The sequence below is a fragment of the Caenorhabditis elegans genome, chromosome II (assembly GCF_000002985.6).
Source record: "Caenorhabditis elegans chromosome II".
Classification (NCBI taxonomy): Eukaryota; Metazoa; Nematoda; class Chromadorea; order Rhabditida; family Rhabditidae; genus Caenorhabditis; species Caenorhabditis elegans.
In genome coordinates, this window is record NC_003280.10 from 2987086 (window position 1) to 3013518 (window position 26433).

At 41.9% G+C, this 26433-nt stretch overlaps 9 protein-coding genes and 3 non-coding genes across 13 annotated transcripts; 9 read left to right on the forward strand and 3 right to left on the reverse strand.

Annotated features, from left to right (window-relative positions):
* The first annotated feature begins 1214 nt into the window (after positions 1 to 1214).
* On the forward strand, positions 1215 to 4212 carry lido-7 (LIn-8 Domain containing). Its single transcript, NM_062016.6, has 4 exons — positions 1215 to 1524; positions 2595 to 2994; positions 3629 to 3836; positions 3900 to 4212. The coding sequence occupies exons 1-4, from the start codon at positions 1227 to 1229 to the stop codon at positions 4113 to 4115; spliced, it is 1122 nt and encodes a 373-aa protein (NP_494417.1). The 5' UTR covers positions 1215 to 1226; the 3' UTR covers positions 4116 to 4212.
* A 307-nt stretch (positions 4213 to 4519) lies between these two features.
* On the forward strand, positions 4520 to 7228 carry K08A2.2 (DUF1248 domain-containing protein). Its single transcript, NM_062017.3, has 4 exons — positions 4520 to 4675; positions 4970 to 5258; positions 6187 to 6667; positions 7054 to 7228. Exons 1-4 carry the CDS (start codon positions 4532 to 4534, stop codon positions 7187 to 7189), a joined length of 1050 nt encoding a protein of 349 aa, NP_494418.1. The 5' UTR covers positions 4520 to 4531; the 3' UTR covers positions 7190 to 7228.
* A 2074-nt stretch (positions 7229 to 9302) lies between these two features.
* On the reverse strand, positions 9303 to 9322 carry K08A2.10. Its single transcript, NR_050923.1, has one exon. It is a non-coding gene; the product is annotated as an Unclassified non-coding RNA K08A2.10 (non-coding RNA).
* Positions 9323 to 9935: 613 nt separating this feature from the next.
* lido-8 (LIn-8 Domain containing) lies at positions 9936 to 13568 on the forward strand. The gene is made up of 5 exons (NM_001393028.1): positions 9936 to 10049; positions 11601 to 11994; positions 12060 to 12405; positions 12454 to 12742; positions 13256 to 13568. The coding sequence occupies exons 2-5, from the start codon at positions 11604 to 11606 to the stop codon at positions 13463 to 13465; spliced, it is 1236 nt and encodes a 411-aa protein (NP_001379797.1). The 5' UTR covers positions 9936 to 10049; positions 11601 to 11603; the 3' UTR covers positions 13466 to 13568.
* K08A2.17 lies at positions 9959 to 9977 on the forward strand. Its single transcript, NR_131407.1, has one exon. It is a non-coding gene; the product is annotated as an Unclassified non-coding RNA K08A2.17 (non-coding RNA).
* K08A2.9 lies at positions 9959 to 9977 on the reverse strand. The gene has a single exon (NR_050924.2). It is a non-coding gene; the product is annotated as an Unclassified non-coding RNA K08A2.9 (non-coding RNA).
* A 114-nt stretch (positions 13569 to 13682) lies between the features above and the next one.
* lido-9 (Alcohol dehydrogenase transcription factor myb/sant-like protein) lies at positions 13683 to 15326 on the forward strand. Its single transcript, NM_062019.8, has 3 exons — positions 13683 to 14055; positions 14439 to 14709; positions 14761 to 15326. The coding sequence occupies exons 1-3, from the start codon at positions 13779 to 13781 to the stop codon at positions 15176 to 15178; spliced, it is 966 nt and encodes a 321-aa protein (NP_494420.1). The 5' UTR covers positions 13683 to 13778; the 3' UTR covers positions 15179 to 15326.
* A 99-nt stretch (positions 15327 to 15425) lies between these two features.
* Positions 15426 to 16778, forward strand: lido-10 (LIn-8 Domain containing; the record flags this gene model as incomplete). Of its 2 annotated transcripts, NM_001267127.4 has the most annotated exons (3): positions 15426 to 15699; positions 15902 to 16172; positions 16224 to 16778. In NM_001267127.4, the coding sequence occupies 3 exons, from the start codon at positions 15433 to 15435 to the stop codon at positions 16673 to 16675; spliced, it is 990 nt and encodes a 329-aa protein (NP_001254056.1). The 2 variants fall into 2 exon arrangements, with proteins under 2 accessions (NP_001254056.1, NP_001368129.1); NM_001381360.1 differs by lacking the exons at positions 15902 to 16172; positions 16224 to 16778 and having other exon boundaries at positions 15433 to 15849.
* A 103-nt stretch (positions 16779 to 16881) lies between these two features.
* On the forward strand, positions 16882 to 18508 carry lido-11 (LIn-8 Domain containing). The gene is made up of 4 exons (NM_062021.5): positions 16882 to 17170; positions 17470 to 17737; positions 17785 to 17962; positions 18150 to 18508. Exons 1-4 carry the CDS (start codon positions 16897 to 16899, stop codon positions 18423 to 18425), a joined length of 996 nt encoding a protein of 331 aa, NP_494422.1. The 5' UTR covers positions 16882 to 16896; the 3' UTR covers positions 18426 to 18508.
* Positions 18509 to 18713: 205 nt separating this feature from the next.
* On the forward strand, positions 18714 to 20425 carry lido-12 (LIn-8 Domain containing). Its single transcript, NM_062022.7, has 4 exons — positions 18714 to 19045; positions 19092 to 19350; positions 19399 to 19690; positions 20017 to 20425. Exons 1-4 carry the CDS (start codon positions 18766 to 18768, stop codon positions 20305 to 20307), a joined length of 1122 nt encoding a protein of 373 aa, NP_494423.1. The 5' UTR covers positions 18714 to 18765; the 3' UTR covers positions 20308 to 20425.
* Positions 20426 to 21614: 1189 nt separating this feature from the next.
* Positions 21615 to 22863, forward strand: sdz-5 (F-box associated domain-containing protein). The gene is made up of 2 exons (NM_182262.5): positions 21615 to 21722; positions 21769 to 22863. Exons 1-2 carry the CDS (start codon positions 21634 to 21636, stop codon positions 22802 to 22804), a joined length of 1125 nt encoding a protein of 374 aa, NP_872062.2. The 5' UTR covers positions 21615 to 21633; the 3' UTR covers positions 22805 to 22863.
* A 2132-nt stretch (positions 22864 to 24995) lies between these two features.
* On the reverse strand, positions 24996 to 25148 carry C41H7.9 (Movement protein; the record flags this gene model as incomplete). Its single annotated transcript, NM_001381361.1, has 1 exon — positions 24996 to 25148. One exon carries the CDS (start codon positions 25146 to 25148, stop codon positions 24996 to 24998), a length of 153 nt encoding a protein of 50 aa, NP_001367361.1.
* Positions 25149 to 26433: the final 1285 nt, after the last annotated feature.

The window sequence follows — 26433 nt, forward strand, 5'->3', positions numbered from 1 at the left end:
AGGAGATGTGAGCTCCAACTGAGAGCCCGGAAATTGTCGGCTGCTTCTGGTTTTGAAAACATGAAAGTGCAGCAACGCCTGTAATCAGCTGGAGCCTGTGATATGTCGGCTGGTCGTCAGTGTACCCGCCAAGTGCCCGCCGCACTTAAAAAGCAGACAAACGTCGGCAGCAAATTTGAAGCCCGGAAAGTGTCGGCTGCATCTTGTAAACCGCCAAACGTCAGCTGCAATTTAGATGCCCGTGATGTGCCTGCCGCTATGCGGCTGTCGACTTCTCAGTGGGGTCTGTGATATGTCGGCTGCTCGCCAGTGTGCTCGCCAAGTGTCCGCTGCACTTAGAAAGCAGCAAAACGTCTGCTACTACTATATCCCCATATATTATCTTCCGGCAGCAAATTTGAAGCCAGGTAAGTGTCACCTGCACCTAGAAAGCCGCCAAATGTCGGCTGCAACTTGAAAATGGTGTCCGCCGCTAGACGCCCGGGAAGTGTCAGCTGCACTTAGAGAAACGCCAAAAGTCGGCGGCAACCTGGCTGCCCGCGAAGTGTATGCTGCTAAAAAAAAGTCCGCAAACTGTCGGCTGCTGTCCACTGCTAAACGGATACCCGCGAAGTGTCGGCTGCTATTATTGAACTTTACTATGGTTCGTTTTTCATAAAAATTTTTATTGATAGAAATTTTAGAAAATGTTGAAAAAGTACTAGATTGTTTTATGTAAAATTCAGAACTATCATATTTTCTAATAATTAATTTTTGATCTACCGAAATTTTGCGATAGTGTTTTTTTAAATAATAAATATCAACAAAAAAAATCGTGTCCAGTAGGGCGTACTTGCTAGGTGGTCCTCTAGGGATCCAAAGATGACATCGCCTCCCAGCAATAAATGACCCCGCAGTGCACCTCCTCGCCGCAGCTGCCGGCCGGGGAGGCGTTTGAGAGAGCACACAGAAATGAGAGAGCGCACAGAGACGCAGACAGTTCGCACTGCCCTCACTGCCGCGACGCGTCACACGCAACGCCTGCGTCTCCCGCCACCACCTAGTGGTTTTTGTCATTTTTGGTTTCTGTTTTTGTAATTTGACCTGGTTTTTTGCGGGGTTTGTCGGATTTTTCTGTGAATTTTTCGGAGAGTTCTGAGAAATGTCTTCATTTTTTTCAAGTTTCTTTGATTTTCTCACCTGTGCGGAAATTTTAAAATTATTCTACTTTTCTTTTTTCAGACAAAATGACCGGCGTCTACAGAAAGCCGCTCTGGGAGATGGCACCTCTGTATCCACTGGAGAGGCTTCCCACACCGCTTGCCGGCCTCAGAATCACTGTTCAGGAGTACATGGCAATGCTGAAATCTGGCCGGAAAGTGTATGAGATAAAGCCCGATGATCGGATCTTGAAGAAAGTGGTGATGAGCGAGATCGAGAAGATCCCGGACATGTGGGCAGGCGAGAAGAACACCAATCGGCAGGCGGAGCACTATGCGACTGTTGGAGCGGCCGTGTATGCAAGGACAGGCAATTTGTTGAATAGTGAGTAGTGTTTTTGAAAAGAGCAGAAAATTTGGAGCATTTTTGTAGTTGGAAGTTTTTTAGTAGAATTTTTGCTTTAGAAGATATAAGAGGTCAAAGTTTTGGCGCCGCATTTTTTAGGCTCACGGCTTAAATCGTATGTATCTCTGCAACGAGTGGAGCTATCAAAAAATTTTAAACTGAAGAAATGGTCTGCAAAAAATTGTGCACATTTTTGTAGTTAGCAATTTTTTGATAGCTTACCTCGTTGGAGAGATATAGACGAACAAAGGTTAGCAGTCTGCGTCCTTCTCCCTCTCTTTCCCTCCCCCAATCAGGAAAGGCACAGTGCAACTTTAGCTTGCTGTATCTCAGTGAGGAGTGAAGTTATAAAAAAATGGATGACTAACAAAATGTTTAACTTTAAATTTTACCCAATTTTGTAGTTGAACTTTTTTTATAGCACTTTTGGTTCAAGAGATATGAGCGTTCAAAAAGGATTAAAAGGATTAAAGGACGATCCGTTCTTCAAGTGCTATGCACTGCGGATCTGGGATTCAGGTACACTGCGTGGTGGTGATCCCTCTGGGCTGTAATTTAAGCCACGTCCTAGCCGGGGACTGTGGCCGATAATCCAGTCGTGGATTGCTCCACCTCCCAATAGAGGCTGGGTGAACCTAGGGGGTGAGGCCGGACTTGAACTCGTGACCTCCAGACTGCTAGCGGCCACCACTACCGACTGAGCTATCTGCCCCCCCCCCCCCCCCAGGTTCATATATTAGCGTTCAAAGTTAGGGGGCAAATTTTTTAGGCTCACGGCTTAAACCGTATGTATCTCTGCAACGAGTAGAGCAATCAAAAACTTTTCAACTGACAAAAGGATCAACACAAAATTGTGCACATTTTTGTAGTTAGCACTTTTCTAATAGCTAACCATGCTGGAAAGAAATGAGCGTTTAAAGTTTGCGACTTTTAGTCCGATTTTGAGCAACTTTCCAAGATTTTCAACGGAAAATCCATTTGTTTTTTGAAAGAACAAATATATCTTCATTTCCATATAAACTTTTTTTTTTAATTTTTCCAATTTCCAGTGAGACAACTAACGATCATCTTCAAATTCGGCAAGGACGCCCTCCGCAATCGCCTTCGTACCGCAATCGTTAAACAGCAACTCTCACCGGAAAAAGTCGAGGAGCAGCTGTGGCACTGGAGCTACTACGGCTTTGTCCGCTTCTACCGTCGCAATCTCCTTCCGTGGGAGCTTTTCCTGAAGCGTCAGGTGAATCAGTTGAATCCTGACAAGAAGGTGTACACGGATATTGAAGATGATGATAAGGGGGAGATCATCGCTGGAGAATGGTTTGACGAGTCACAGATTAGACATGCAGCTGAGATAAATGAGATGGAGAGGTCGCCGGAAGGATCAGAGGGAGGTTCGGTGGAGAAGGAAGTGAAGGTCGAGGCGCCTATTATGGTTTATCAGGATAATAGGTGAGTTGGAAGGGGCTCCGAAGCTTAGGCGTTGGCTTAGGCTTAGGCATAGGCATAGGCATAGGCATAGGCATAGGCTTCGGCTTAGGCTTAGGCTTTGGAATAGGCTTATGCATTAGGCATAGTCTTAGACTTGGGCTTAGGATTAGGCTTAGGCTTAGGCTTAAGCGTAGGCTTAAGCTTAAACATATGCTTAGACTTAGGCTTAGGCTGGGAGCTTAGGTTTTAACTCAGGCTTAGGCTTAGGATTAGGATAAAGCTTAGGTTTAGGCTTAGGTTTAGGCTTAGGTTTAGGCTTAAGCTTAGGCGTAGACTTAGGCTTAGGCTTTGGCTCAGGCTCACGCTTAGGCTTAGGCGTAGGCTTAGGCTTAGGCTAAGACTTAGTCTCAGGCTAAGGTTTAGGCTCAGGTTTAGTCTTAGCCGTAGACTTAGGCTTAGGCTTAGAATGAGGCTTAGGTTTAGGCTTTGGCTTAGGCTTAAGCTGGGCGGGGGGAATTCTTCAGAGTTAGGAGCACCCAGCGTCCTGCCCCGCCAAATTCTAAACTTCATATCTCTGAAACCATTTGAGCTATCAGAAAAGTTTCTATTACGAAAATGAATTTACCCTGAATTTTCAAAACCTTTAATTTTTCAGCACCAGCCTCTCCCGCACTAAAGGCAATCGGCAGAGCTCCAAATATTATCAACAAGACGATGACGATCAGCCACCTCCACTGATGCATCCAACTGAGGAGTATGCAAAATCGGTGGTTCAGCACCGTCAGTGGATTCAGAATTTGGGAAAACCCCAGATTGAATTGACGCCGAGAAGAAGAAATGAGAACAATTTGGTGACGTCATCGGTGAGATTTTTAATTTTTTCCCGCCATTTTGAGCCAATTTTAATTAGGTTTTCTTTTTTGCAGAACTTGTCGAGCAGAAGCTCCCCAACAGTGGCAACCGATTTTGCTCAGGAGATGATCCAGATCACGTATCAAGCAACTCGGATCTCACGAGAGCAGCCGGAATGTGTGAAGCTGCTCCGCAAGGCTCTTTTTGACACGGTATTGGCGTTTGACCAAAAGGAGTACAAATGTGTGGCGGATTTGTTCAGGGATCTTGCCGATCGGGCTGGGAAATGATTTTCCCGAATGATTATTGATTTGTTTTATTGATTTTTTATTGACTTTTTTGATTGATCTTTTACATTTTGAATAAACTGGTACTGTTGTTTTACAACTATTTTTTCGGTTTTTTTCCTCCTAAAATTTCCCTCAAAAGCAGAAGATTTTTATCGATTTTTGTCTGAAAAATTTCCCTACCCCCCTACCCTACCTACCTTTTTTTTTACCTAACCTACCTACCCTACTTTTTTTTACCTACCCTACCTACCCTACCTACCCTACCTACCCTACCTACCCTACCTAAATTTGCGATTTAATATAATTTTTAAATCTTTTCAAAGTTTGTTCACGTGAAAATCTACAAATCTTTCTTTTAAAATTTTCCAACTTTCTCAATTTTCGAATTTCCAAATTTATTTCTCAATTTCTCAACAATGCTAGCCGCTCGTGGATTTTTCAAATCTACTCGAATTTCCAATCGATTTTTTGCCAAAAAATCAGTGAAGAATTTAACAAATGATGACGTGGATGTTTTGACGAATCCCAGCGACGAATACGTGGATTCTTTCATGAAATATGTGAGTTTTTAACTTTAAAATGCGAAAAAATCGATATTTTTTTATGGAGACCTCACTACTTTCCTGGGAAGGAAATTTCGGGGACACAGAAACGTGGATTTTGAGAGCGGGCTTTAAGAATAGTTTATTGAAAGCAATATTATAAGCTCCGCCCAAAAACAATTCATAGATCTGCGTCCCCGGAAATATTTTCCCCTCGAATTTGTAGTGACTCTTAAGCCAAATTTTGCTTTTTTCGTGAATTTTCAGAATTTAAGCATTACAAATTTTAAATTTTAAATTTTAAATTTTCAGCACGGAAACGGTCGAGCAGTATTCAAGCGTGAAGATTTGGCTCAGTGGCGCGATAGCTTCCCGGACTACAAATTCAAAGTGATCAGCTTAAAAGGAGCGCCGAGAGTCATCGCAACGGCACATTTGTGCACATTTCGCCCCATTGATCCATCAATCAATAAATCGATAATGTTCATGGGTTTCGGATGGATTGATCCTGGATTCAGATCTCCCGGAACGGCAAAACTTCAGAATGATATGTGTCGAGTGGAAATGGACAGGGAAGATGATAATATTGTCTCACAGATTAGTTAGTTTTTGATTATAATTTAAGAAAAAGTAAGAAAAATGCTTTAAAATCCTGAAAAAAAAAAAGTCAAAAAAGTTTGAGACCTCACGCATAGCGAAGAAATGTTTTTGGCGACACGGAAACGCGAGATTTTTTGAGGAAATGCCAGGTTTCCGTGTCGCCGGATTAAATTTTTCCGATTTTTGTAGGGTCATCAAATATTCAATCAAAGCCCCGCCCACAAAATCCATGTTTCCGTGTCGCCGAAAATATTTTTCCTTGCTAATTTGTAAGGTCTCCAGAATCTTCAGGAGATACTGAAAATTTGGAGGGGAGATAGTTTCCGGAGATATGGAACTCCGTGAAGTTTTTGGGCGAATTTTTCATATAATTAATAAGCTCCGCCCATAAAATCCAGGTTTCCGTGTCTTCGAAAATAGTTCCCCTGAAACTTTGTGGTGTCTCCAGCATTTTTTAGAGACACTGCAAGTTCGGAGGGGAAAGTTTCCGGAAATTAGGGATTTCTGAAATTTTTGGGCGACTATTTCATAAAAATTATAAGCCCCGCCCACAAATCCATGTTTCTGTGTCGCCGGAAATATTTTCCCCTGCTAATTTGTGGGTCTCCAGCATTTTCTAGAGACACTACTAACTTGAACTGGAGAAATTTTCGGGGATATCGAATTTCGAGAAGTTTTTGGGCGAATTTTTCACATAATTAATAAGCTCCGCCCACAAATCCATGTTTCTGTGTCGCCGGAAAACTTATTCTTAGCAAATTTATGAGGTCTCCAGAAAGTTTTTGAGACACTGCTGACTTAACGGGAAAAGTTTTTGGAAATTAGGGATTTGTGAAATTTTTGCCCAAATCAGAACCAGTGTCATTAGAGACACTACAAACTGAAGAAAAACACGTTTCCGGAGAAACAGTATATGTGAATTTTTGCAGACCAACCGGCCAAAAATTTCTGGCACAAGCTGTCCAAGCGGAAAGAATTCTTGGATCTCGGACACAAAGCCGGCGACGTTGGCTACAAGACATTCTACAGTGCACACGACGTCGTGCTCCCTGAGAACTTGGATTTGTCTGGAATTACAGTGAAAAATGCTCGAGAAGTTCCGAAGAGAGATATCATAAATTATGATCAGACAATTCATCCGTATCACCGCGAAAAGTACATCATCTCTCATATGTACGATCGGGATGGATTCGGGAAAGTGGCGTATGATGAGGAGGGAAATGTGATTGGAATCGGGCAAGCTGTGATCTATGAGAACAGAAAAGATTGTAATTTAGGGCCTATTTATGCTGAAAATACACGTGTCGCTCAGGCAATGTTTGCGGAGATTTTGAAAGATATTAAGGCATCCGAGAAGACGGTCGTCAGTTTTGAAGTTCGATCCGGGCAGCTGAATAAGGATAGTTTTTGGTGAGTGAGCCTCCTAATGTGTCGGCTGCTAGTTAAAGCTTGCCGCTTGCAGCCGACATCTAGCGGGTATTGATATTCAACCAGCAGCCGACATCTCATAGGTTATGTAGCGTGTTAGCAGCTGACATATCGCGAGCTCAAAGCCATTCAAGCAGCCGACAGCGTATGGGTTTTGTAACTTGAAGCAGCGGACACATAGCAGGCTAACAACGTGGCTTACCGTGCAGCCGACCTTGCGGGTCGACATAGCAGCCGACTTCTAATAGGTTTCGCTTACTTCAATCAACAGCCGACTTCTCGAGGCGCCGGCAGCAGACACTCCACGGCTCTCATTATTTCCCCGTGCAGCCGACATTTCCCTCCTCAACCTACTTTCAAATTTTCAGCTGGCTCACCCCATTCCTGACACACAAACCAACTCGTTCGCACGTCTGTAACCTGGTCTACACTGATTGTGTGCCTGAAAATATCGATTTTTCCAAAGTCTACAGCCCAACTCACGCTCAACTTTTCATGGTTTAATTCTGATTCAGAAATAAAACGTGGAAGCTACACAATTTTAATACAATTTTTTTCCAAATTCGTTTTGGAGTTATATAAGTTTTAGTGACGTCATCATTTTTTCTTAGATGTTAAGTTTTCAAACGTCCATATCTTTACAGCCAATGAAGTTATCAAAAAGTTGTCAACAAACAAAATGTAGGAAATTTTACGTAGATTATTATGCTAGTTAACAAATTTCTGATAGCTTAAGTACCTGCAGAGATCTACCAGTTTCAAATTTGATGCCAAAATTTTTTAGGCTTAAATTTTTTTTAAAAGAGATTTCTGTAATTCTCCCTTTTTGTCATGTTTCCCTTACTCAAAGTTTACCGTCAATTTTGTTAAATTCACTCCAAAATTTCGAAAACTTTTCACTTTTAACTTTCATCCTTTTGACTTCTTTTTGGCTATGCCGCCAACCAGTTTTTCCGTGAAGGCCACCGCTGCCAACCGAATTTCCTTTTTTTTTTTAAATTTTGCAACTTTCAATTTGATCTTCTTTTGAAAACGGTACTCTATCGAGATTTGATCTACTAAAACCTCATTAGCCTCCTCCCCCTTGCAGAGATCTTTGATGTCTCCGTCTCTTACTCTCTCGCTCTCTCGCTTTCGGAGGCGTCGTGGTCATTCTTCAGTCTTCGAACGCTTGTCAGTTGGTGTGCGTTTTTCATGGAAATTTTATTAGAGTCATTTTAACATTTTGGTTTACATAGTGGAAATGTTCTTGAACCGGAAATTCCAGGAAAAAATTTTTTCGACGTTTCGAAAAATTTCGCAACATTTTTCAAATTTTTATTTTTCTGCCAATCCTTCCAATTATTTCTGTGTTATCTGATCTAGATTTATAAACAAATTGTGCATCTCAACGTCTCAATAATGATTTATTATGGGAACAGCTGCCCAACGGACTCTTTGCCGCCTCACATTACAACGGGTGACCTCTTCTCATCTTTCTGTTGGTATCTTGTGCGGCAGAATAGATGTCGAAACATTTGTTGGTTATAATAGTAGCAAATTATTTCGGCAACATTTTGTTAATTGGCAACGTTTTGCTAGCTATTTTCGCTTTGGAGTTATGCTAGTTTTAGTGATGTCCTTTCTTTCTCAGATTTGTTTTTTGACTCACTGCTTTTGTAACCGGTATAACTCGGCCAGTTGAAAAGATTTAAAAAATTGTCAAAATAACGAAATGTAGCAAATTTTGTAATTTATATTTTGTTAGTTGACAACTTTTTGATAACTACATTTTTTTCGGAATTATGCGGGTTTTAGTGACGTCATAATTTTTTAGCCATTATGTTTTCAAGCGTTCATATTTTCTCGGCTAAAGATATTAAAAAATTGTCAATTAACAAAATGTAGCAAATTTTTTGGGTAATATTTTGTTAGTTGACGGTTTTTTGATATATATTTTTATTTCGGAGTTATACGGGTTTTAGTGACGTCATCAAGTTTCTCACCTAGATTTTTGCTACTAAACTTTCAAACGTTCATATTTCCTCAGCTAATGAACTTATAACGAAGTTGTCAACTAACAAAATGTAGCAAATTTTCTGGGCAATATTTGTTTAGTTGACAACTTTTTTGTAAGCGCTTTTTTTAGAGTTATACGGGTTTCAGTAACGTTATACCTCTTCCCCTCGAGCGATTTTAACTATCGATTTTTAAACGTCCATATTTTACACCCCAGTACAGCTGTCAATATATTGTCAGCCAATAAAATGTAGGCAATTTTATGGGCTGCATTTTGTTGGTTGAAAATTTTTTGATAGGTATTTTTGTTTCGGAGTTATACTAGTTTTAGTGACGTCATTTCTTTCCCAGCTTTTTTAAACTCACTGCTTTTGTAACCGGTATAACTTGCCCAGTTAAAAAGATTTTAAAAATTCATAAAATTACAGAATATAGTGTGAGAGGTCAGTTCTATACTGCCTCTCGGTTTCTATTTATCAAGTGCCCTTGATCATTGCCATCTGTCAACGACAGTTGGTGGGGTGAGAGAGCACGAGAGAATAGAAACATTCTATTCTATGAGAATTAACATCATTCTATCGGGAGGCTGGGAGACGGACACCCGTCCTTCTCCCCCTCCTCTCAATAAACATATCGATATAAAAGTATGTTTTTCTATTATTTTATCTACGAGATCTGGCACGATCGCGTACGGTAACAATAGCAAATTTTGTAAATTACATTTTGTTAGTTGACAACTTTTTGATAGCTACATTCATTTCGGAGTTATACGGGTTTTAGTAACGTCATAATTTTTACTGACTTTTTAAACGTTCATATCTCCGCGGCTATTGCAGTTATTAAAATTCTGTCTACTAACAAAATGTAGCAAATTTAAAGCGCAATATTTTGTAAATTAACAACTTTTATGTACCTTTTACCATTTTCAAGATACAACAGGTTTAGTGACGTCATCATTTTTTTTCGTTTGGCCGATACTCCTCTAACTTAAAACACCCATATTTCCTTAACCAATAATATTACAAAAAAATTGTCAATTGACAAAATGTTACAAATTTTATGAACAGCATTTTGTTAGTTGTAAATTTTTAATTACCTTTAGTGCTTCTTGAGATACATCAGTTTTCAGTGACGTCATCATTTTTCTCTCGTTTTTTAAAAATTTAATCCAACAGTTGTCCTTTTCTTCTTCTTATCTTTTCAATCTTCTCTCTTACATTTAATTTTCCGTCTAACTTTTTCCATTTTTCAGCTACACCGCTCCCACTTGCCACCTCATACCGGATATCTATTCGCTTAAAAAAAAAGTGAAATAGATTGGATTTTAAGCAAAAATTGCTTAACTTAATTGAAATTTAAAATATAGGTGAGTGAGTATGAATTCGAGAATATTTTTTAAAAAGAATTCTGAAACATTAGCGGAAATTGAACCTGTGCGGTTTTCCGCGCCACTTTTACGAAATTTATCGAATTTTTTCAAAAAAATGTACAAGTGGCGCAGTGGACTTCGCGGATGTTTACCCTTGGTTTAGAAGGCCGAGGATTCCATCCCCGCGGCGGTAGAATTTTTTTTTGAAACTTGAAAATTTAACTTTTGTCATACCGAATCTATTCAAAAATTGTTAACTGAAAGTTGTTCGGAAATATTTAATTTCTGGTTAAAAACTTGTCAATTGACAGTTTTTTTTTCAAAATCATACCGAATCTATTCAAAAACTGTCAGCTGACAAATTACAAGTGATTTTTCTGAAATTTTTTTTGGAAATTTTTCAGAAATTTGTTCAAAATTGATTGTTTCTTGGTTAACAATTTTCTAAACTTAAAAAATTTTTTGGAACATTGTTTTTGTCAGCTGACAATGTCTTCACAATTACCTCCTACCGCATATCTATTCACAATATTCTCCATTAATTTGGTAATATTGCTCCCCCCCCCCCACAACTGTTCTCGGTCTCGCCACGACTTTGTATTTAAAAACTGGCGATTTGGGTCTCGCCACGATTCTTGCTTCTCTTGGCACGACCTAAACGTAGATCAAAGTGTGACGTCACTTTTTTTCTGATAAAAAACCAAGTGTGACGTCACTTTTTTTTGAAAGCTAAGGGTGACGTCACTTTTTTGCCGAAAACCAAATGTGACGTCACTTTTTTTTTTTGAAAACCAAGTGTGACGTCACTTTTTTTGCCGAAAACCAAGTGTGACGTCACTTTTTTTTTTGCCGAAAACCAAGTGTGACGTCACTTTTTTAGACGAAAACCAAGTGTGACGTCACTTTTTTAGACGAAAACCAAATGTGACGTCACTTTTTTTTTTTTGAAAACCAAGTGTGACGTCACTTTTTTTGCCGAAAACCAAGTGTGACGTCACTTTTTTTGCCGAAAACCAAGTGTGACGTCACTTTTTTTTGCCGAAAACCAAGTGTGACGTCACTTTTTTCGAAAGCTAAAGGTGACGTCACTTTTTTTATAAACCGATTTAAAAATGAAAACCGAGTGTGACGTCACCTTTTTAACGAAAATTTGAATTTCCCGCCAAACATTTTTCTCATAAAATTTGAATTTCCCCCGAAAAATGTGCACAGAAATTTTGAATTTTCCGCCGGCAAAAAGTCAAAGGGAAATTTATATTGCAAAAAAAAACGTTCACGTAAATTTTTCTTATTCAACGTGAGGCTGGTCGTCGTCCAGAAAAAACAATTTCTTCAAAACGTAAAATATTTCCGCGTGGCCTCTGAGCACTATTCAACGTCAGCCAAAATTTTTCTCGAAATTTTTAGTTCTTCCTCTTGTCGTGGCGCGAAAACAGGTATTTTTTTAAGGTCTTAATGTTTTTTTAAACTGTAGGCAGGCACATTTCCAGGCCTGCCTACCTGGCTTTTTTCATCGTTTTCCGTTAAAACTTACGTTTTTTTTTGCAGAAAATGGCCGAAGACACACCAATCTTTGGATTCTTCTCCCGTCAGGTGAAAACCGAGCAGCTTGTGCCGGAAATTAAAGAAGAAGTGAAGGCCCAGAAGCACACCGAGCAACCGCTCACCGTCATACGCCCGCTCTACACAATCCCCCGCCCGATGTCGCCGGTTCCGGAGCTCAAAACCAAGGTTAAGCTGAGCTTGAAGGCTTTCAATAGATGTAAAAAGCAGGATTTCGATGCTCTTTCGAGCAGTGACAAGCTGAAAGTCCGGAAGCTCATCTTCCACATGATGGAAAAGAGGCGATATATGTGGAAGGGAATCATTGACCGCGGGAAGAAAAAGAACTGGACCATTTTTGGAGCCGAGCTTCAGCAGAGGAGTGGACTGGCTTTTAGTGGTAAGTTTTTTTTTACTTAAAAGACGAAAAATTATTAATTCTTCAATAATTCCATGTATTTTCAGTGAACGAGATCATCAAAATCTGGACTCGAGGCCAAGCGGAGCTCCGTCGCCGGCTCAAAGTTTGCATCCGGAACGATCGCCTGAACAAGTCGGCCACCGAACTGAAGCTTCACGAATGGGAGCTCTACCCACGGATTCGGTACTATCGGGCTGAGCTCGAGGAGTATGAGCAGACGCTGAGAAGGAGAACAGATGAAGCTGGGGATGGCATTCAGTACGACGGAACGTTCCCGGTTGTCGTGACGTTGGAGGATTCGGATGAGGAGAAGGATGAAGAAGTTGATAGTGGGATTGTTATGGATGATATGGATGAGACTATGGATGAACCAATGGAAGTCGACGAAAGGTTAGTTGATCAGTTTTCCGAGCAACTATTTAATAAGACAATTTACAGTCACGACGTCCAGGATCTCCCTCAACTCCAAAAAGATCCTTCCCCAGTTCCAACTGCACCTGATGTCACGTCCGAGTCGCCAGCAACACCTCAACCTTCTCCACCAGCCGTCACACCTCCTCCTCCACGACTTTTGCCGGCCGCCACGACCGAGTCACACCAGACAGAGCCAGTCTTGCCACGTGTTGGAGCCCTACTAATCCTTGTACCAGAAACTGCTAGGCAGGGGTCAGTAAGCTCGGGGACATCGGAGAGCTCAAATGGATCGGTGTATGGAAATCAGAGTTTGGTGAGTGGTTTTTTTTTGCTATTTTGTTTGAGAAGCCGTAAGATTTTGGCTGCTGTTGTCTATAGGGCTCCACAGTAGCCGACATCTTGCGGGCTCCATGTGCCTTTCGAAGAAGCTGCGCGTGATGTCGTTTGCTTTTGTAGTGCTCCACAGCGGGCGAGATCTTGCAGGCTTAAAAGGCTTTACCTAGAATATACTACGGAACCTCTGAGGTGTCGGACGCTAATTTAGTACCATTCAGCATCCGACACCTTGCGGTTCTTGACAGTGTCGCCCTATGATAAACTATTGAACCTGTGAGGTGTCGGCCGCTTTAGAGGCGCTGAGCAGTGCTGGCAGTTAACCGCTTTTAAGGATAGCTGTAGAATGAGACTGTAAAGTGTCAGTGGCTTGAGTGTTCCAAAGCAGCCGACATCTCGCAGGCTCTATCGCTACCTGTGAAATGTCGGCTGCTTTTAAAAGCCGTGCGATGTCAGCCGCCAACCACAAACCTTCAACCTTTTTCTATTTCAGAGCCCACAGCGAAACGGCAAGAAATATCACCCAAGCGATTCAAAGGGCAATCGAAAAGAACCCGGCAAAGGAGCGCATCATCAAAAACGCGATGGAATGTTTGCTGGAGACGTTCTACGCCGGCACGTACGATCACCTGGACACGCTCTACGAAGACATGTTGGTCAGGCAACGGGCCATGGAGCACCAATAATTTTTGAATTTATTTGATTTTTCTTCACTTTAATTTTCGCTTTTTTCTTTAGCACGGAACGGTTTCTCATTGTTTTTTCTCTTTTTCTGATCGTTATACAAAAAAAAATTTATTCATATTATTTGATCTACTTTTTTTGCTCTTTTCAAAGGGTTGCAACATGCCCCTCTCATTTCTCTACGTCTCTCATTTTCTCACACTCTATCACCGGCCTTCCCGGGAGGCAACTGCGTTGACCTTATCGATATGTTGTGTATTTGAACGGCAGATCCATTCTCACAAGTCTCTCTCATCTCTTCTAATATTATTCCAGTTCCAGCGATTCAAAACATGCTCAATATCAAGCAAGAAGGCGTCGTCGCGGATGCTCCACGAGCTCTCACCCCGATCCCTCCATTCATCCATCATGTTTCTATGGAGGAGTACATGGGTATGGAGCTGAACAGTGTGTACGAGGAGGCGACAAAGGATTCGGCTCTCAAGAAAGTGGTCCTGGATTTGCTGAAGGATCGGAAGGCGATGTGGGCGCCGGCAGCAAAGCCCAGCGAGGACAAGTGGCAGAAGCTGGGAGCCGAGGTGTTCTCGAGGACGGGGAAGGTTGTTAGTGGTGAGTTTTAGATTTTTTGAGCCAGCTTTAGCGACTTTCTGATCAACTTTAGTCTACCGCAACTTCAAATTTATCCAACTTTACCCAGCTTCAGCGACTTCTCCGCTATCTCTGGAGATTTTCTGACGAACTTTAGCGAACTTCAGAAACTCTATTCAACCTTAATAGCTTTCCAACTGACTTTGGCAACTTCCCGGCCAACTGTAGAGTCAAGCAACTTGTCCGCAAACATTGTCCAACTCTACCCAGCTTAACCCAAATTTCCCCAACTCTACCCAACTTTAGCATCTGTTTAATTAGCTTTGACAATTTTCCGATAAAATTTAGAGCCCTCAACTTTACCCAACTTTACTTAACTCTACCTAACTTTTACAATATTTCAGTCACCCAGCTTCGCCGAATGCTCGTCTCATCAAAACACGTGCTCAAAACCAAGATGTCCCATTGCATCAAGGTCAAAAAAATGGATCGTGTCTCCACCGAGGCCTACCTTCAGAATTGGGAGTTCTACCGACACTTCCGCTATTACCGTGAGACCCTCGGACAGTTTGAGGCCAACCTCCGCGGCGAACAATGGACCGGAGAGGATCAGCCGGCCGACGATGATGACGATATCATCTATGATGGGATTTTCGAGGTGGAGATGGTTGATAGGTAGGCTGGAATTTTAAGAGATTTACCTTTTAAAAATGTTTTGTATTTCAGAACCCGCGAAGCTCAGCCAGCGGAGAATCAAGGGAATCAAGAAGAGTACCATGTCGAGGAGGTCCCGTATGCTCAGGAAGAGCAGGTTTATGAGAATCAGCAGCAGAATCAGCAGACCTACCCAATGCACGGCGGAAGTCCCTCGAGCGACTACTCCACAATCTCGGCTCACTCTCTCAAACGCCGTCGCTCCACCACCGTCGACTCTACCGCCGAGCAAATCGGTGAAGAAATTGACCGACTCATTCAGCTGTACCCGCAGCGTGAGATGCTCATTAGGCAGGCGTTCTTCAAAACTATCTTTGCGTTGGAGGATGAGACGGTGGAATTTTCGAATCTCGGGGATTTATTCGAGGATCTCGCCGAACAGGAGAACTTTAAGAGGCGCCGACGAAGCAGGGCTCAGCGGCTGGAATAATAAATTTTATAACTTTTATTTAATTGCTATTTAATTTTCGTATCACGTCTCTCTTGCTTATGGATTCTTGATTTTTGATTCTTGATTCTTTGTCCAATTTCTCATATCACGCGGTCTCACTACTTCAGTAAATTTGAATTCACTTTGTACTTTGCTTTTTTATTCGCAAAAATTGGCTCTTCAACTCCCAGTATCATTTTCTATGCTCTTTTGCTCTTTCAATTTTAACCCCATAGCCCAGAATTCCAGAGCCCATGTCCCTCATCAAGCAGGAGCACATGAATCCCCCACCACGCACCATCACCCCACTACCACCGCCGACACACCAGATTACAATCGAGGAGTATAAGGAAAGGGTGAAGAGGGACTATTACCGGAACGCCACAAAAGACACGAGTCTGAAGAAGGTTGTGCTCTCGCTGATCAAGGATCGTCCAGGGATGTGGCAGAACGGCAATCGGTTTCAGCTTGAGAACTGGCGAGAACTGGGAGTTGATGTGTATCAGAGGACTGGACAGATTGTTCGTGCTGAGTTAGGGGAAGTTTCAGGTCCCGTGAGGTGTCGGGATATACTTCGACGCCTCCTCTCTGCAACGGGATTCATGGGTCGTAGAAACTTACCGTACACGTTTGATAGCATGTCACCCCACTGTCGTACCATTGACAAGTGACGGCACACGTTTACCAAGGCTCCTTTCGAAAAGTTCCGATAATATTTTCCAGTTAACGACATGCACAGGATGTTCGTGGTGGGAAAAGCCGTACTCAAACAGAAGATCACCGTCTGCATCCGGTACAAGAAATTGGATCGCGCCGCTACCGAGGCGGACCTCTGGAATTGGGAGTTCTACCGTCACTTTCTCTACTACCGTGAGATGCTCGATCGGTTTGAGGCAAATCTTCGCGGCAAACAATGGACCGGAGAGGATCAGCCGACCGACGACGATGACGATATCATCTGTGATGGGATTTTCGAGGTGGAGATGGTTGATAGGTAGGGGGATCTTTTTGAGATTCGTCTTTTAAAAAGAGTTGTGTTTTTCAGAACACGCGAAGCTAAGCAAGAGGAAAATCACGAGAATCACGAAGAGTACCACGTCGAGGAGGTCTCGTATGCTCAGGATGAGAACGTTTATGAGCATCAGCAGCAGAATCGGCAGAACTACCCAATGCACGGCGGAAGTCCCTCAAGCAACTACTCCACGATCTCGGTTGATTCTGTCAAACGCCGCCGCTCAACCACCGTCGACTCTACCGCCGAGCAAATCGGTGAAGAAATTGACCGACTCATTCAGCTGTACCCGCAGCGTGAGATGCTCATTAGGCAGGCGTTCTTCAAAACTATCTTTGCGTTGGAGGATGAGACGGTGGAATTTTCGAATCTCGGGGATTTATTCGAGGATCTCGCCGAACAGGAGAACTTTAAGAGGCGCCGACGAAGCAGGGCTCAGCGGCTGGAATAATAAATTTTATAATTTTTATTTAATTGCTATTTAATTTTCGTATCACGTCTCTCTTGCTTATGGATTCTTGATTTTTGATCCAATTTTGTCATATCACGCGGTCTCACTACCTCGGTGGTAAATTTGAATTCACTTGTACTTTGCTTTTTGATTCGGAAAACTGGGTTCTTCAACTCCCGATATTATTTTTCTCTTTACTTTATACTCTTCCATGCTCTTTCAACTTTAACCCCAAATTCCAGAGTTCCAGAGCACATGTCTCTTATCAAGCAGGAGCACATGCATCCCCCACCACGTGCCATCACCCCACTGCCTCCGGCGACACACCAGATCACATTGGAGGAGTATAAGGAGAGGGAGAAGAAGGACTATTATCGAGATGCCACCAAGGACGCGAGTGTCAAGAAGGTTGTGCTCTCGCTGCTCAAGGATCATCCAGGGATGTGGCAGAACGGCAATCGGTTTCAGCCTGAAAAGTGGCGAGCACTGGGAGTTGATGTGTACCAGAGGACTGGGCAGATTGTTCGTGGTAAGTTGATAAGGTCCCGTGAGGTGTCGGGATATACTCCTTTCTGTCATTATGTCGCATGTCGTAGAGAGTGATTGTCTTTCATTTTGTCCGGGCGGTGGAAGATTAGTGACGTCACTTTGCTGTAACGGGAGGAGTGGGTCGTAAAGACATATCGTACACATTGAGTAGCAGAGGGATTCCACCCGTTTCCCGTACCAAGAAGGCAAAATGGGGTTATATGTAGAGTGACATCACTCCTCGGCCGTGGCTTTTTCTGGCACGTGTCCGCCTAAAAAAATTACGATAAAATTTTCCAGTGAATGACATGCGCAAGATGCTCGTGATGGGAAAATCCGTACTCAAAAAGAAGATCGCCATCTGCATCCGGGACAAGAAGTTGGACCGCGCCGCTACAGAGAAAGATCTCTGGTATTGGGAGTACTACCGTCACTTTCTCTACTACCGTGAGACGCTCGGTCAGTTTGAGGCGAACCTTCGCGGCGAAGAATGGACCGGAGAAGATCAGATTCAGGATGAAGATGATATTATCTACGACGGGATGTTGGACGGTGATCTGAGTAATAGGTTAGTCGGGGTGCGAGGGTTCATTGAAGATATAGATGAAGCTTCAGCTCTCACAATTTCGCTGGACATGGTGCGGACGACGATTATCAAGTGGAGGAGGTGCAGTATTCTGAGGCAGGATTTCGTAGACCTGAGAGTGTCCGAGGAGGGGATAGTTATTTCGGGCACGGGCCACCGCCGCAGATGGTTATGGGATCCTCGGCGAGCAACTTCTCGAGTGCTACGGTAAGCATACACCGGCTTGGCTTCTGGAAGGGGCCTACGGTGGATCATCAAAGGTCCGCCATAGGTCCCTTGAACAACGCTCGAGATATGGTTTCACAGACAGTTTTTTAGTCAAATCTGCCAATCAGCACGGTTTCCACGAGTCGTCACACGACTAATTCTAAGCTTCTAATCTCCAAATTTCCAGCAATCGCACTCGCGAAACCGCAAGAGCAGCTCCATCGATCACACTGAAGTCGACCGCAGCGCCCAGCACATTGCCGAGCAAGCGAAACGGCTCTTCCTACAGTACCCTGAGAAGTCCAATCTGATTAGAGAGACGATGTTCAAGACGATCCTGGCGTTTGACGATCCGTCTGCCGATTATCAGAATGTCGGGGAGATATTCGACGACTTGGCGGCACAGGAGGCGGCGAAGAAGCGGAAAAGAGCGGAGAATCGGGCTCAGCGGGAACAGCAGTGAAGCTTGTCGAATTTCTAAAAAAATCATGTTTTTCTTCGTTTTTTCACCGAATAATTTATTGAAATTAATTTATTTTTTGCATTCTTATGTGAGGTTTTTTCTTTATAACATCAGAAGCGTTGACTCAAAGTCCGCAAAATATCTTGTTTCTTTCTAGATTGACCTACAACCCGCGCATTTTACAACCTTCTCCCTTTATCTCTCTCTCTCTCTTCAAATTATCGATTTTTTCTGTGGCCGCGCGCGCGCGTCCATTCAATCTTTCGCATTCTTACCTTCCTTTCTCTCCGTCAGATCTTCTTCCTGTTCTTCCTTTTAACCTTTTACATTCTCAGAAACAATGCTCAGCATCAAGCAAGAACTTCTCGATGCTCCACCACCACCACCCGCAGCCACTCCACTGCCTCCAATCACCCATCGGATTTCACTATCGGGCTATCGAAATATCCACGCGAAGAGCTTCCTCAAAACTATGACAATGGACTTGTGCGTCAGAAGAGTGGTGCTTTCGTTGCTGGAGAATCGCCGCGCGCTGTGGATCAGAGTCCATAAGAGTCCGAAGGCGGACTGGGAGGTGCTGGGAGTCGAGGTTTTTGAACGGACCGGCAAGGCGGTCAGTGGTGAGTTTGCTAGAAGCTTTACCTTAAAATAATTTCCGTTTTCCAGTGAAACAGCTCCAGCGAATCTTCCTCACCGCGAGAGATTGGCTCCGGCGGAACCTCCAGCTGTACATCATACAACGCAAGATGGACAAGCTCACCTTGGACGCTGAGCTAGCAAAATGGGAGCTTTATCCCCACTTTATCTACTACCGTCAGTACCTTGGACAGTTTGAGGCTCACCTTCGCGGCGAAGAGTGGACCGGCGAGCTCTACGATGATGATATCATTTGCGATGGAATCATGCAGGTCGAGGTGTCGACTAGGTAGGATATTGGGCTTTTAAGGTTGAAGTGTAGCTTCAAAATTTCCAGAGTGTTCAATAATCCGGCTCAAGATGAGGTGCCCATCGTCGAGAACTATGAAGGGTATGGAGGTTCGGTGGCGTCGATGGCTGAAGCCGGAGGTTGTGAGCATGCACAGATGGATACTTCTAGAGGTTATGAGCAATCACGTCAACAAAAAGCAGCTATCGGAGGCTATGAGCAACCGCAGATGGCTACTCCTAGAGGTTATGAGCAGCAGCGTATGCAAAGAGAAGCTACCGGAGGCTGTGAACAACCACAAGTGGCAGCTGCGTTCTCGAGCAACTTTGCAAGTGCATCGGTGAGTAGGGATAACGCGCGGAGTGTCAGGCTGTCCCATTGCGGGCTGATCTACAAAAATGCGGGAACATTTTCCCGGAAAAATGTGACGACAGCAGGCTCAATCAGTTTAGAAATCGGTGTCTAGACGCGTCTAAATTCCCGCAATTTTCGTAGATCAAACCGACATGGGACACTCTGACACCACGTGAAAACGCCTTGGAAATGACTGTCGGAACCCGTGTTTTGTCGAACATACTTTCTCCAAAGTACAGTAATCTTTGAGATATCAGGCGCTGCGACAAGTAGACTATTTCCGTCATCAAAAATTAAATTTTTTTGTTTCAGACATCCCGTTCCCGGAAGCGCCCACACTCGTCAATCAAGCAGGAAGATTCGGTATCCTACACTAAAATCACTGAAGACCTCCTGCAAAAGAAGCCCCACAAGCACCGATTCATTCGTCAGGCGTTGTTCAAGACAATTATGGCACTCGACGACGATGAGGTTGAGTACACTGAGTTGGCCGATCTTTTCGGCGATATCGCCGAGCAGAGCAATGTCGTTCGTCGACTCAGACTGCAGCGGCAGCAGCAGCGCGGACGTGGTGAGCAACGACAGGTGGAGGAGCGTCACTAATTCTTATTTTAATGTATAACTATTTTTAACTGATACTTGTTTTATCCTACCATTCATGCATAATTTAACATTTGATCTTGATCCCGGATTTTCAAATGAAACGTGGTACTGTCTTGTGTTTGGAGGTTTCGGAGAATTGGATTAGGCTTGGGCTTTGGTTTAGGCTTGATCTTAGGCTAAGGCTTAGGCTCAGGATTATGATTAGGATTAGGGGCTGTCTTGTGTTCGGAGGTTTCTGAGAATTGAGCAAGAGCCCGCTATCAACATTCTTAGCCTCGGGCTTAGGCTTAAGCATGGGCTTAAACATAGGCTTAGGCTTAAGTTTAGACTTGGGCTTAGGCTTAGGATTATGATTAGGATTAGGCTTAGGCTTATTCTTAGTCTTAGGCTTAGGCTTAGGCTTTGGCTTAGGCCTAGCCGGCACGTGTTTGCCTACAAGGCAAGGCAATAGTGTGTCTGGAGACCAAACTTTTGATTAACTAAATGTTAATTAATTATAAATGAACATGCATTGTTCAAAATTGAGAACACCATCTTTGCGTAAAACTTTTATAAAAATGTTATTCTTTAAAGCATAACATTTCTTAATGCAAATAGTCGCTAATGTTCCATCAATCCGTTTAATATTCATACCACCTTCAAATACATCAAAATCCTCCATGTTGAATCATCTTCATTTGAGCTAGACTAAATGTTTTTCCTATCAAATCCTTCTAATCAAATCTTTCAACATTAATCCACTATTATTCCATTGAAACGAGTGACTATCCTTTTTGAAACTTCTCCACGAAAGGGCAGTTGTAACTTCCACCTTGTCCAGCTTTTCCAATCGGAGAGTTGCATGATTTTTACAAAATGCGTGCAACAATAATCGTATGCTCGTCTCATTAAAACCAATTATTATATAAGCGTCGGTATGAATTCGCAGCTCGAATTTATCAATTCGGACGCGTGAAGAGCGAATAATATCGTGAGTCCTTCGCGAACAGAATGAAAAAGAACGAAAATGCAGAAACATTTCTGGTGAAACAAAAAATGAACCTACTTAGCGATGTTCGTTAATTCGTGCATTACTTTTTGCCGGGGGTTTTCAGGGAGTCTGAGAACAGGAATCGATAGACCACCAGCATTCATGACGACATAATTGACACACGAGATAACCAGTTAGTTCTAGTTCTGACTAATTGCACCATTTATTATAACCATTTATGTTTCCTACAGAAGGGGCTCACATCTGTTCTTCTAGATGACCTCTTCCAGATAAGCAGGGACACCTGGCCATCTCTTGTTCGCGCGTATTTTTTCTCATTTTTTCATTCTGTCGTCATGAATGCTGGTGGTTTATCGATTCCTGTTTTCAGACTACCTGAAAAACCACGGAAAATAGTAATACATGAATTAACAAATATAGCTAAGTAAGTTCTTTTTTTTGGCTCACCAGAAATATGTACGAATTTTCAGACTTTCATTTTCATTCTGTTCGCGGAAGACACACGAAATTATTCGCTCTTTACGCGTCAGAATTAACAAATTCGAGCTGCGAATTTATACCGACGCTTATATAGTAATTAATATAAATTATAATAATATAAGGACAAGCATTCGAATACTGTTGCACTCATTCTGTAAAAATCATACAAGGATCCGATCGGATAAGCTGGACAAGTTGGAAGTTGATGACCTTGCGTGGAGAACTTTCAAAATTCGTTATCACTCGTTTCAATGGAACAATAGTGGGCTGACGTTGAAAGATTTGATAGGAAATCTATATAGTCTAGCTCATATGAAGATGATTGACGTTTCATATCGTGTTGGAGACAGCTATCCATTCGATTTTGAAGCTCTTCGTAAAACATTTGATGTGGTGCCAATTCGACGACTAAATCTAACTCAGTTTATTGAACTAGATGGTGCAATATTTTGGAATTGTCGACATGTCGATAAGATAGTGAACGTATTTTGGCCATCCACAAAGGTAATTGACTGCGATATCAACTTGTTTGACAATTCAAAATGCACTCATCAAATCCTGGCACGCAATCTTTATCGAATAGAACATAGAATAGTATTTGATGTAGGTGTGAACTATTCATTACTAATGAATAGATTATTAGTAAGCAACCTGACACATTTATCATTGAATGTTATTTCTGTGAAGGAGTTGAACTTGTTCCTAAAACATTGGGCCAATGGATCAAATCCACAAATGGATTTTCTCACTGTGGATGTAGACGAGCAGAATGTGACCTATACTAGAGTGCTAAGTGGAATAAGTTATACAAATGTATCAGCACAAAACATTCTCAAGTTCAAACATATGCCAGATAACAACAAAAACTATGTCAACATGGAGGATTTTGATGTATTTGAAGGTGGTATGAATATTAAACGGATTGATGGAACAGTAGCGACTATTTGCATTAAGAAATGTTATGCTTTAAAGAATAACATATTTTTAAAAGTTTTACGTCAAGAAGGCGTTTTTATAATTGAATAAAGCATGCTCATTTATAATTGTTTCACTCATAACATGAATAAATGAACTTAATACGCTAATTTTCTTGTAGTTTCACAAAGTATGGTCTACAGACAAAAGCTACTGCCTACTATTGCTACTTGCCGGTAGAGCTGGTGATGGGCTCCGTTGCTCCAACTTTTAATGGGTAGTTTGACAGTAGTCTGTGGGCACTGGCGTTGCTTGCCTTTCAGGCTTGATTTGCAATCATACATGCCAAATAGTACCGAAGAGTCTCACCACGTTCAAATCGAGGGACTTCATACTTTTTGTAAGTTTTGGGATGTTCTGGTGCTTCATTGGATACTGCAGGCTGAACTGGTTGCGGTTTTCAGTGAGGTTTTCTCCGCCTGGTTTTCTTCTCTGAAGCTTTAGCATGTGTTAGTGTAGTTTTCAAATTGCTGAAGAGAAAGTTCCATTAAATTTTCTGTAAAAAAAGTGTAAGAAGTTGTCTTGATGTATCTTCCAAAACAATCCTCAATTTGCCGTGTTATTATAGTTTTGATGTTTGATCTTGAACTTTTAACACTTTTGTGAGTTTTTCATGGATTTTCGATTTTTTTCTATTGATTTATCCTGAGATTTGATATTTGGGAGCATATATTTGTTATGTTCGAGTACTTTTTCTCAATAAAAGTTTGATCACCAAGCTAAATTTTAAAGTTTTCAATTTTATATGCTGCTTTTTTGACTTCTGCAATGAAGGAGTGTTTTTCAAAATCTCATGGATTGGCCCAACCCAACTTCTCCCACAGATCCTTTGCATCGGGACTGCCTCAGCAAGTTATTTATATTTCTGTTTTTGGAGACGTTTGTTGAAAAGGGTCTAGAGTGGCCGCAACTAATCTTACTATAAGACAGCCATTCTATAATTATTGCCCAATTCTGACAGATGTTCAGCTGTTCGTTTAGATGACTTTTTCCAGATACGCAGGGACACCTGGTCATCTCTTGTTCGCGCGTATTTTTTCTCATTTTTTCATTCTGTACGTTTCATATCGTGTTGGAAACAGCGATCCATTCGGTTTTGAAGCTCTTCATAAAACATTTGATGTGACGCCAATTCGACGACTAAATCTAAGTACTAGATGTCATGGTGCAATATTTTGGAATTGTAGGCATGTCGAAAAGATTGTGAACGCATTTTGGCCGTCCACGCAGGTAATTGACTGCAAAACCAACTTGTTTGATAATTCAAAATGTGCTCATAAAGTCCTGTCACGCAACCTCTATCGGATAGCAGAAAGAGCAGTATTTGTTATAAGTTTGAACGATTTATTAGTGAGCAACCTGACACATTTAGCATTGAACGTTATTTCTGTGAAGGAGTTGAACTTGTTCCTAAAACATTGGGCCAATGGATCAAATCCACAAATGGATTTTCTCACTGTGGATGTAGACGAGCAGAATGTGACCTATACTAGAGTGCTAAGTGGAATAAGTTATACAAATGTATCAGCACAAAACATTCTCAAGTTCAAACATATGCCAGATAACAACAAAAACTATGTCAAAATAGAGCATTTTGATGTATTTGAAGGTGATATGAATATTATACGGAATGATGGAACATTAGCGACTATTTGCATTAAGAAATGCATTTTTCTGAAGAATAGCATTTTTATAAAAGTTTTACGCGAAGATGGTTTTCTCAATTTTGAATAATGCATGTTCATTTATAATTAATTAACATTTAGTTAATCAAAAGTTTGGTCTCCAGACACACTATTGCCTTGCCTTGTAGGCAAACCGGCTAGGCCTAAGCCAAAGCCTAAGCCTAAGCCTAAGACTAAGAATAAGCCTAAGCCTAATCCTAATCATAATCCTAAGCCTAAGCCCAAGTCTAAACTTAAGCCTAAGCCTATGTTTAAGCCCATGCTTAAGCCTAATCCCGAGGCTAAGAATGTTGATAGCGGGCTCTTGCTCAATTCTCAGAAACCTCCGAACACAAGACAGCCCCTAATCCTAATCATAATCCTGAGCCTAAGCCTTAGCCTAAGATTAAGCCTAAACCAAAGCCCAAGCCTAATCCAATTCTCCGAAACCTCCAAACACAAGACAGTACCACGTTTCATTTGAAAATCCGGGATCAAGATCAAATGTTAAATTATGCATGAATGGTAGGAAAAAAAAACAAGTATCAGTTAAAAATAGTTATACATTAAAATAAGAATTAGTGACGCTCCTCCACCTGTCGTTGCTCACCACGTCCGCGCTGCTGCTGCCGCTGCAGTCTGAGTCGACGAACGACATTGCTCTGCTCGGCGATATCGCCGAAAAGATCGGCCAACTCAGTGTACTCAACCTCATCGTCGTCGAGTGCCATAATTGTCTTGAAAAAAATAAAAAAATAGATAAATTTGCGATCGTTTTTTTTTTCGATAATAGGAAGGTTGAGGGAAGGGGTTTACTGAAAATTGTAAGGTATTTTTAGGAACCCGCAACCCTTCTTTGAATTATTCAGTATTTTCTACAATTTTAAGAACTATTTTGTCGCGGAAGCATAGCCAAGTTGTTCGATTTTAAGGATATTGCAAAACAAATCAAAAACTTGATCAACTAGAGCTACAGCTAAACTTGCACATTGAGAACATCAATTGTTAAGTTGCAAATTCGATTTTTTGGCGATGCATCAGGGGTGGTGTGGCAGACAATTTTTTCTGGCAAGCGGCAAATTTGGCAATTGCTGAAATAGAAAAATTTTGGCACAGTCGGCAAATTGCCGATTTATCGAATTCGCCGAAAATTTTCGGCAAACCGCCAATTTGCCGATTTGCCGAAATTGCCGGAAAAAGAAATTGAAAATTGGAAAAGTGAAATTGTGGGCTTGCACTTTTTTCTGGAAGGTTCAGAATTTTAATTTTGAACGACAAAATTGTACACATGATATAAATGACTTTTTTTTCAAAGAAAACGGGGAAAAAATTCCAAAAAGGCGCCGTTTTAAGTGTATCCGTCTTCCGGAAAATTGTCAGATTTTTAAATTTCTGACAAATCGGCAAACCGGCAAGGTGTCGGATTTCAAAATTCCGGCAAATTCCAGCAAGTTTGCAATTTTCGCAAATTCCTGTAAACCGGCAAACCAGTAAAAAACTGGAAAAAAAATCCGGTAAACCGCAAATCGGCAATTTGTCCAAAATTGCCGGAAATAAATTTACAATTTTATTTCTTATTCCAATAATGCGCTTTGTATGAATGACCACAACTTTTCAATTTAAATTTGAAGGTAGGCAAATAGGCAGATAGGTTAGAGAAATTTCTCCATTTCTTCAAAAGTTGTTTTTCCAGAATGGCAAAATGAAATTTCCAAAAGAAATAAACAAAGAGCGTATTTTCTCGTACTTTTCATTAATCTTGGCTCTGGCTTTTCGTCTTTTTATGGGAGCCTGGGCCCGTGATTTTTGTGCTCATTTTAGTAGGAGGCTGCTCTTCTTGAGCTTTCGTAGTAGGCAGCCAATTTTTCAGGCAGCCTGTCTATTTCCTACCGCTAACTTTTGTTTCTCAGCTTGTCTTGGTAGTTTGATCGGAGACAGGCGAGCTGGGGAAAAAATGTCGATTGCCCTATGACCCAACGCAAAGCAATTCTCCCTCGTTCATCACCAACACCGTCT